At 41.3% G+C, this 11,103-nt stretch overlaps 1 protein-coding gene across 1 annotated transcript; it reads left to right on the top strand.

Annotated features, from left to right (window-relative positions):
* The first annotated feature begins 416 nt into the window (after positions 1-416).
* On the top strand, positions 417-9,274 carry LOC144466809 (uncharacterized). Its single transcript, XM_078174217.1, has 4 exons — positions 417-469; positions 561-750; positions 3,953-4,156; positions 8,513-9,274. The coding sequence occupies exons 1-4, from the start codon at positions 417-419 to the stop codon at positions 9,272-9,274; spliced, it is 1,209 nt and encodes a 402-aa protein (XP_078030343.1).
* The last annotated feature ends 1,829 nt before the right edge of the window (positions 9,275-11,103 follow it).

Below are 11,103 nucleotides of genomic sequence, written 5' to 3'. Positions count from 1 at the left end.
ACGAAATAGAAGGTACATGAAATACAAAAATGTAATACAATAAAACAATACTAGAGAGAAGGCAAGACCTAAAGCTAACATGATAAAATCAAAGTAAATCGTATACCTCTCAACATTTAGAAGAGTAAACGAGCTATAAACCGACTCCTATCAAACATTCTCCTCTCAAGTTCACAGAGTTCTTATCAGATTAACTGGTCGTTCAGGAGAGTGTATAAATACTGGACAAACTGTGAAGGTCAGTACAGGCGTGCACAAGGAACAACCGAGGTGAGCTGCAAGAAGAACTCAGGTTTGGTCTGGTTATCAGAGCGGCAAACAGATTTACAGCAAATTCAGTCATTTCTAAATAACGTCAAAAAGTTATTTGGCTGACTGTTCACTCTCTCCATTTGTCTGAACACAGCTCTGGAGCCATGGCGATGTTTGGAAAGGTTTTGGAGCCAGTGGGCTACATGCAGACTGTTAGGTGAGTCTAACTCTGAACATGTCAAACAATAAATCATTCAAATACATTTATACTCCCCGTTCTTTAAATTGTATATGTGTGTGGAACTCAGGGTCCTGGTCCAGGGCATCTGCTCCTACCTGGGCGGCAACGCCACAGCAGAGGAGAGTGAGCAGGCCAAGAAGAACCTGGACAACATCGATCAGGAGCTGGGAGCATCGGGTCACGGCCTGCTGGACGACCAGGAGGTCCACCGGCTGGAGGACGACCTGGCGGTGGTGTACTACCAGCTGGGCACAGCGGTGAGGAAACAGACTCTGGATCTCAAACATGCAGTAACACTTAGACTAGTGAAGACAATTAGTTTTCTACTTTTACTTTGAAGGGTAGTCTGATATGAGATAAGTAAGGGAGGAGAAATTTAAAAAATAAAATGGAGGACTGGAGTGAATCTGCCTGTGAAGGTTCGGGGAGCAGCTGCTCGACAGTGCTGCCAAAGTTATTAAATTATACACAGGTATATAATACCATGTGTAATTCTGGTGTTTGCATCAGTGCTAAAGAGATTCATCTATTAGTCCATGGACAGAAAATAATTAAATGAAAATTATGATAAGCAACTAGCCATATTAATTTAGTAAAGACAAACATTTTATTTTCTTCAGTGTGAGAACTTGTTACTTTGCTAATGATCAGCCTCTGGGATTAAAAAGGCATTTGTACTTATTTTCTGACATTTTACAGAACAAAAATAAATCAGTTTCCATCAAGAAAATATAAATAAATGAATAAAATAAAATAAAACAAAATAACACATATAAAATAAGAAAATAATGAATAAAATACAAATAAATAAAGTAAAATAACACAAAATAAAATATAAAATAAAACAAATCAAGTAATTCTGACATAAACCAAAAAATGTTACTGATGTGATTAAATAAAATAAAAATGAGATAAACAGACTATGAGAAATCATTAAACTATTGCTCATAGAATTTACCTAATATTCTTTAATAAAGTTTATGTAATTGCTGTTAATAAATTCTATGTATTTCAAACATGTTGAACGTAATCACAATAATTACATCAACATTATTAAAATAAATTATCTAAATTCTACGAGCTATAGTTACATAAATCTTCATAGTCTGTTCATCTCAGTTTCATTTGATTTAATTACATAAGAGGTATTTTTTTTGGCTTATATTAGAATTACTTCAGCCAGTTGGACTTCAATTTTTATACATAATTGAAATACATAAACCTGACAAAGCAAAGAAAATAACCTGACTCCTGACTCTTCTGAAGGTGAAACCAACCTTTTTCTTACAGTGTGAATGAAAGCATGCATGGTCCCACTGCTAACTTGTATCGGTGCTTAAAAGGAAATGTATGTAATACGTTCTGAGCGTGCAGTCCCTCATGTGACTGGCAGGGATTCAGTGACCTGCTCAAGGACACTTTAGGAGGACAGAACCAATTGAAGGACTTTAATTTTGTTTTACTTGATGACTGATGCGACTTTATTAATTTAAAACAAGTAGTTTAAAAAACACAGATGATTGTATTAACATTTTAAGTACTAGTTTTACTGTAGTTGTCTGATTGTGTCCTTCAAACAGCCTTGAGAGTGACTTTCCTGCTCCCCGATCAGGTTTTAAAATAAGAAACAAAGGGTGAAATATCTGGCAGCAATAAAGCTGAACAGAGCTCTGTGACCTGCTGCTGCTAACAGACAGATCACTGAGAGAAAGAGAACATGCAGCTCATTTAAATTTACTGGTAGTTTCATAAACAGGGTCGAGGCCCTTGAGGCGGAGCTGACCTTGAAGAGAAACACGCGATCGGCCATTTTCCTAAACTGGCGTGTGTGTGTGTGTGTGTGTGGCTGTGGCTGTACTCATCATGCTAAGCGTGTTATATAAATGTAGATATGTGACCAGATGTATGATTGAAGCATCTGTTTGGTTTTATCAGGAAGTATTAACAGGCTTATGCTTTTGATTTTCGGTTTAATTATTTAAAAAAAATTACAAATCTCTTAAATTGGCTGAGTACAGCGGACATTTTTTAACATCTGAATTTGAAAAATAATAATAAAAAACACTTTCCTGGATCAATTTAGCTGAATTAAGTGACCTGCGTTTAGTGTATATGTATTTGGGTAAAGAATAAGTAGTGTCAGTATCAGTGTCATTGTGTTTCTGGAGAGCCAAAATCTCTATGTTCTCCTTATTGTGAAAACATCATCTTAATAGAGCTTGACAAGATCATAACACTTACTATAGTATGATATTGCATAAGATAAGAGGGTATAAATATGGTGAGGAGTAAAAACTATCATCTTTACACATACCCCCATCAAATTCGAGCTCCTAATTTGATCAGTGCATCTGTAGCGAGGTGTTAGAGTAAGTAAAATGTGACCTAACAGAGAGAAGTTGCTGTGATTGGGAGTGTTGCTCACAAAGAGGCACAAAATGAGATGCAAACAAAACATAAATTAACTTAAACAAGCTGCAAGATGACTAAAAAGAGACATAAAACAACCACAATAGACACACATTCTCACTCCGACCTCGTCACACATCGTCGCTGGGTCATGGACTTTCCACGCCCAGATACAACGTGCAAGGTACCCTGGATGTGTTGGTTGCTGACGTTCTGGGACACCGTGTCAAGTTCTGCCTGTTACATACACTGTCTTCTTTCAAAATACACTTCTGTTTTCACAGGAAATTTACTGTTTGAATGCAGTCTCTTTCAAAATAAAAGCACTACGTCGGTGAAGTTTTTTTTTTTTTTCAACAAAAACTCATGGTTAGGTTTAGGAAAAATTAACAGGGTTTGGCTTTGGAATCTTACAGGACGCAAACACCACTCTCTTGGGTGAAAGTTGGTCTTTGCTGGACCCATCCACCATCCCTCCCGCCCATCCCAGTTGGACTTTCACTGCCTTAACTTTCGTCCTTGTCCCGCCACGTTTCCCCCTGATGCTGCCGAGCAGCTCCCGATGATAAAGTCAGCTCATGTACTACGTCACTTTCAAAACATTGATATGATACATATGAAATGTACAAATGTAACATATCTGTGTTTTTGCAGAAACATACAATACCAACATTTTCTTCTGGTGACCGGGCTGGGGTGTCTTGCTCCTGAGTACGAGGGGCGGTTGGCCTTTTACACATCTTGAGTCCAGGGGTCTGTTGTCTCATAGTCTGTCTGTGGCTGTGGACTATTCGGAGTTATAAATAGCAGCTACTTATTCATTTTATTTCACATTAGAGTATCCAGAGTTGTGAATTTGGCATTCATTTATTGCACTGAGTAAATAACATAAACTATTAATAATGTACCGTTTATTATTGACAAAAACCAGGGATTTAAATTAGAGCATTACATTTTGCACTTAGTGTGTCCCATCTTTGAATCTGTCGTCCAGTCTGGTCCCTCCATCTAAGACCTTCTAACCTTCTCTCCTACCTCTGTTTGTTCCAGGTGAGGGCTCAGTCAAACTTCACCAAGAAGGAGACAGACGTGTTCCTGGAGTACGTGAAGGACTACCGGCTGGAACGGCAGCTGACGGCCCTCTACAACCGTCTGATGGGTGTGTCGGCGCTGACTGACCAGCCTACGCTGCTGGAGGAGCTCATCCTGTGTCGCAAGCCCAAACGCTGGGAGCTGAGGGAGTTCTGCGTCAAGGTTGGTGAAGGTGCAGGGGACAATGTGGAGGGGTGGTGGAGGTGGTGTTCAACTCATCTCCCTACAGGGGGTCATTAAAGTTTAATTTAATCTTATTTTTCAAATCATTATACAAGGGCACACACTCCTGCTTAACTACAGCTGCAGGAAGCCCCAGGTGACACGGCAAAACACACACACACACATTTACACACTTCTTTCTAAACTGGAATGAAAGTGCAGCTAATCTGTCATCACTGTATTTTCTTAACTGCATCTGATCCAAGAATTAAAAAGCTTTTTCAGACGCCACTCCATAAAAGAATTATGCAAATATACTGAATCTCCCCGAGGTCGAGTTCATAAGACAAAGACAGGCATTATGCACAGCTGTACAGGATTAAATATTCAGTTTCCAGAATAAAAAGATATATTTGATAGAAAAACAGGAGGTCCTGTGGGGAACGAAGCATGCTGCATCCATCTTCTTGGTATGAAAATAAACTGAATATTTAATTCAGCAGAGCTGTGACCCTCTGTTGTCTTTCTTGTGAGCTGACTTGGCAAATTCCCTTTTGCCTACACTGCTGGTATGGGAACAAACATTTTTCTGTATCCGCTAAAAGGAGCTGCGATGGCTTTAAACTTCAAATTAAAACAGGCCTGAATTCTGTGAAACAGTGTTACGTAACTGTGACTGAGATGTCACAAGTTTGAGACCCACTAAAGTCAGCGTGGGTGCACATAGTTCCCTTTTTGCACAGCATCAAATAGAGCTTCCTCTACTGTTTCTTATATAAAACAAAAACCCCAAATGACTGGATGGTCACCGTCCATTAGTCCATCTGTCCTACTGCCCTTGAGCAAGACGCACATACTGACCATTCACTGTGCGGTTAAATGGACCTTAATAGACACAGCAGCAGTCACAGGCTGGCTTGTTATGTAAAAGCAATTATGTAATTATCTTTTAAACATATTTTTGCAGGCATGACCAGGGTTTGACCAGCATTTATTACCCTCTGTACAATCATTTTAAAGGGACCCCACCTCAAAAAAAAAAAAAAATTCAACAGCAGCATCTCTTTCCAGACATATGGACCCAGTTATTCAAGATAATCCACAGACCTTGTTGTGAGCAGTTCCATGTAGAAACTATTTTCTTTTAACCAAACCACACTGTAACACCAACCCGGTCTCACTCTGAAGTCCTCGAAATCCAGCGTTTGGACAGTGACTTGCGGCGTCAGACACTGACGAAAAAAGCTGTCCTTTAGCGTCAGCATGATACGAGCTTGGTCGCCATTATACATGACTTCAACAGAACTACAACAGACTACAACGGGACGCGCGCCGGTGACGTCATAGGTGATAGAAACATGGGATTTTGACTGGCGGCAGAGCTCTTCACACACATAACGTGTAAATAAAAACAAATCAGTTGAGTCTTTCCCCTTCGGATGAAATGGCCAGTCAGGCTACATGTTATGGAGAGAGTTTAAGAGGTCCTGATCGCCTTCGGTACGACGAGAAAGTGAAAATGATAGGAGGTGTGTGCCTTTTTCAGCTGCCAGCCTGTGTGTGGATGAATTCATTTATTCAATTCATGTCCTGTCATTTCATTACTTAACATTCATTAGAATTAACTTCTTGGCTTTGAATATCTCATGTTATTGTTGAGATCAACTGACTTTAGCTAGCTAGCTAACGTTAGCCAACTAACCTGTGATAAAGTGCCTGCCACAGACATAGGTGTAGTGACTGGCTGGATCCCACAGCTTTCCGTCTTTACCCTGCCGTTTGATGGCTGTGAGCCACAGATTTCTTCTTTCCCCATTCTTCACTCTATCCGGGAGCAAAGAAGATCGCAATTCTGTTTTTTTTTATTGTTTGCTGTGCAGTGAACAACGCAGCAACTTTTCAGCATTATGAACTCCGAGCCGCGAGTTCAAAACTTTCACCTAAAAGGGGGCGTGGCCATTGTGATGGCAGTGAGTGACGTTGCGTTGAAGTCATGTATAGTTTAAAGGCACTTGGTGGCCTCAGGGGGAAATGCAGCGGGAGAAGAACGAAAGTTAAGGTGGGGAATGTCCAACTGTGGCTCTCACCTGGGAGGGCGATGTCCACATCCCGTAAGATTATAAAGACAAACCCTTTTCTTTTTCTTTTTCCTAAACCTAACCACGTGTGTTGGTTGTTGAGGGAAAAAAAGCATCAATTCGTGGTGTTGTACTGAAGTAGCGCTTTTATTTTGAAACAGATTGTATGTAAATGTTAAATTTCCTGTGAAAACAGAAGTGTATTCTGAAAGAAGACAATGCATGTAACAGGCAGAACTTGACACAGTGTCGACCAACACAACCAGGGTACCTTACACGTCATATCTGGACGTGGAAAGTCCACGACCAAACGTCAATACGTGATGTTGGAGTGAGAATGCGTTGGTATCACTGAGCAGAAGGAAGCGTGCATCTGCTGCTAGTTCACGTAGCACCACTAATAAGTCAGTCCCTCTAGGACGTTGCGATGTTGGAATTGCAGTCATTGTAGAGCTGCACACAACATTTAAATTAATCTCTCGGTGTTTATCATGAGACTGCTGCTGTGGGAGTGTGAGCTCTGTGTTTGGGACAAAGCCACATGAATCCAAAAAACAGCCCGCAAAATCCTGGAGCAACACATTCTCACTCCAACCTTGTCACATACTGATGTTTGTTTTTCCTCAAACAACAAACATACATGGTTGGGTTTAGGCACCAAAAACACGTGGTTAGATTTATGAAAAAAGAACAGGGTTTGGCACGGGATGCAAACTTTTGCCGCCTTAACTTTCATTCTTGGCCCGCCACATCACTGCCCAAGCGCCAGATTTCAACAACTTCAGAGTGAGACCGGGCTGTCTGAAGGGACTGGCTAGCTAACCTAACAGTTCAGCCAAGTAGGACTCCATTTACATTGGGTGCTGTGAGGAGCACAAGCCTCTCGTCCATGAGTAGATGCACACTTCCTTCTGCGTGGTGATACAGTTGGCGGGTGTAGTTCAGTAGAAAGAAAATAGTTCCTACATGAAACTGCTCATAACAAGGTCTGTGGATTATCTTCAGTAACCAGGTCATGATTTTTGGAAAGAAACATTGCTGTTGAGTTTTTTAAATTTATTTTTTCTTTGGCACTTTGAGCACCACAAGCAGAGTGTCATCTAGTTTTATTATATTGGAGAGCTGATATCTCTAACACTGCAACTCACACCAAAACAATCTAGCCTGATATATAGATCTACAGATAAGAGCTAGAATGATGACTGATTTGGGGGTTACTGTCCTTCTAATGAAATTGTAAAGAACTCATTAAACACAGCTCCTGTTGATTTTACAGCTGTAAAGACAGTTTTCATCCTAGAAACTCAAATCAGAATCCAGAGTATACTTATCAAGGGGCTTTAGGGTGTGAGGGAGCCAGCCTCAGTGGATTATCCTTAATGCTGAAGCAATTTCTGCGTGAAATTGGTGCCAAATGAGTGATTTGTTTGTGTCAAGCTCCTTTCAAAGACTTGTTTGCATAAACAAGTAGTTATAAAGCTCAGTGCTTTCACTGAGGCGCAAAAAAATACTAAATGTGTCCTCACTGTCCAGTCATAGTGAAATTATCCAATAAACAATTAGATAACCAAACTTTATTCTGTGTAATGAGTTGAGAAATCTACACAGCCGTGGGTTTTACTTTGGGAAAAGGGCAGCAACATGTCGAACTGACTACTAATCAAAGTCACTGCTGTAGACCTAACCTTGTTGAGCAAAGGAACAGCAGCTTTGTCGCTTTAACCTTGAAGAACTTATCATGTATAAACACGTAGTGGTTGATAAGCTGGGTCAAGAACAAAGGCAATGTCTTTTTTTTTTGTAAAACAAAATCCAAGTGACAAAAAAAAGTGTACATACATTGATTTTCATACCTGAAATCTTCTGTGATGTTACCAGAGGATCTGCAGACAGTGACTCTGTTAAAAAGCCTTACACAGCTCTGGAGTTTGTGACATCTGTGTGGTTTATTTTGGGGAAAATGACGAGCTCGGACAGTCTCACAGGGCCAATTGTTCACTTCAGTTTAAGATGAGCCAAAAGAGTCAGAACCAGCCTCTGTTCTGCTGTAACGGTGAGAGTGGGGAAACACATTAAAGTTGCAAAACCCATGTTTGATATCACACAACACTACTTAAAGAGCCAGGGTTCCTACACATTTTCCATTTTAAAATACTTTCCGAGACTACATAGGAACCCTGAATAGCATTCTTGTGCTAAAACAACCCACCTGATACTCCCTGCAGGACTAAACACATGTTCTCATGCTCTCTCCTTTTCCTTCTATTACTCTCAACAGATAAACTTTGTCCTGGGTACTGGCCTGCTTTGCCTCTTCACGCAGGCCTCTCTGACAGGCAGAGACCAGACTCTGCTGATGAAGACCTGGTCCGACCGCATGGGCGCCCTCTACAGGAAGATGAAGATGACAGGAGGCCGCTGCTTAGGCTACTTCCTGGAGCAGGCGGAGGTGGACATACGGCAGCAGATCCAAGAGGCCGTGCAAAACCGTGCACCCCCTGAGGACGCGGCTGGAAGCATCCTGAAGACCCTGGAGAAGAACTACGACTGGCTGCGCTGGGCGGTGATGCTCCACCCTGCTGTGGGACCCCTGGAGGACGAGAAGGAGGAGAAGACCGAGGAGGCGCAGGAAGAAAAGGAAACCAAGGAAGCAAAGGAAGCTGCGCCGCCAGAACAGCAGTTCAACAATTTCCTTAATGTGGCATCAGAAGCACCAATCCCTCACGTGGTGGCATGCTACCGTGACACACCCACTTCACTGGACAAGAGCCGCATCCACCAGCTCATCCAGGACCTGGAGTGGAAGATCCCCAACCCGCCACCTGAGGTGTACGCCTCCATCGAGGAAGATCCAGGCAGGGCAAGGCGCTACCTGGCCTCACGCATGCTGACAAAGCTGCAGGAGGGGCTGGGATCCGGTGTGGCCGTCCACGTGGTGCCGGGTAGGATGGAGATGAAGTGCAACTTCCCTCCAGCCTCGTACTACCTCTACGAGTACAAACACCGGCTGGCCTCGGGCACCGTGTGTGTGTTTGGATGAAAGAGTAAAGGGAGGGAAACAACCTGTTCTCACACAGATGTTTCATAATCATATTACAGCATCGGCTTTATTTTTGTTGCTTTCACAGTGGCATTAACATGTCTCATGTAATATTACTTCCAAATAAATGTCATTTTAGAGAAAAAAAATGACACAAGTTGTTTTTTAAGCTTATTTCTTCTCTCCAGTTTATTACAACTTGGGTTTTATCTGAGTCATCCTTTTGGTTCGGACTGAAATATCTCAACAAATATCGGATGGATTCTAAAAAAATTTGTACAGTCATGGTCCCCAGGCAATGGATCCTTATGACTTTGGTGATCCCCTGACTTTTTATCTAGTGCCATTATGAGGGCAAAATTTCCCTTTGCTTATACTTTGGTTTATGACTTAATACCCGTAAAACTTAATACTGTAAAAACGAGATCACTTCTGCGTCAAATGAAAGCTGTACCCTACACTGTAGCACCTCCCCTGAAATGTAACTATACGTCGCGGTGAGACAGACCTCCTGTCTGTTTCTGTAAGCTGAAACCATTTCCCTCAGTGAAAACGAAGCTTTTATTTCCTTTGTAACGTGACCTTTGTTAAATGTTGCTGTAGTCCCTGGCTTCATATGAGTAGACGTAATCTCCGCTCGTCGCTAGGCTAATTTATACAATGTAAAATGCCATAGGCTTGTGCTGAAAACATTAGCATGTTGTATTTGTGGGGAAAATGTGTCCAGATTAACACAAGTGTTTGTCTATGAATGCTGCGAGTTATAGTGAAGCTGATTTGTGTTTGAAATTGTCTCTATTAAGCCATGTTTAATGTGTGTTTAATGTGTGCTTTGAATCAACTAAACTTTACAGCACTTTGCAGAAACCCTGATGCCGACTAGTGTTTTGGAGGTGTAACTGCAGTGACACAGACACACTTCTGCACAAGTATAAATGCTCACAACGGCATAGACTACGTGTTCAGGCAACAGCGTAGGCTCTGCATAGAGCTGATGCACAAGTATAAATCCCACTTTAATTAGCAGATGTTAGCATGATAACAAGATGGTGACTATTTATGCAGTTTGCATAAAAACATGATTTTATGCAAACTGGCATTTGTCATTATGACATGTTCTGGCAAAATGAAAAAGTATCCTACATAGGGCTGTCAACGAATATTCTAAATTCGAATTTAAATTCGAATTTGAAAAAAAAAATGGACCTTCGAATGTGAAAATTGATATTCGATTGTGGAGAAAAAAAAACACCACCGCAGCTATCCTCTTTGCGAGTGGGAGGTGGGAGCAGCCATGGAGCTGCGCGGCGCAGTGTGGATGACACAATCGGTTAACATGGGCGCTGAAAGGAAACTGGCTTCGCTTCTCGGCACTTCGAGGCTATTTGCAGCGCTTCCGCGGGCGGTGTGGCCTGACGGGTCAGAGAGGGGGGGCGAGCGAGAGGTCCGCGGTCGTTTATAACGTAATGTTATAGATAATTGTTTTTTGTGTTTTAATGTGTAGGTATGTAAATGTTTTCAAAGACGTTTATGGTGAAATAAAAATACTTACAAGTAGTTATGTTTCCTTGTATTAATACATACAGAAGTATATTTCCTTGTATTAGTTTGCCCTCTTGTGGACATAATGTGAAAAAAAAAAATTCGAATGGTTCGAACCTATGAGTTATTTTTAGAACGAATATTCGAACGTCATTTTTGAGCAATTTTGACAGCCCTAATCATACATCAGCAATCTGTGCCGACAGCGTCACAGCACTAAATCCAGCTTGTATTGCATTAGTAATAAGCAACATGACAATATGATTAACATAATATTATGTTACTAA

The sequence above is a fragment of the Epinephelus lanceolatus genome, chromosome 14 (genome assembly GCF_041903045.1).
Source record: "Epinephelus lanceolatus isolate andai-2023 chromosome 14, ASM4190304v1, whole genome shotgun sequence".
NCBI classification, from domain to species: Eukaryota; Metazoa; Chordata; class Actinopteri; order Perciformes; family Serranidae; genus Epinephelus; species Epinephelus lanceolatus.
This window is presented reverse-complemented; position numbering and strand designations above follow the sequence as displayed.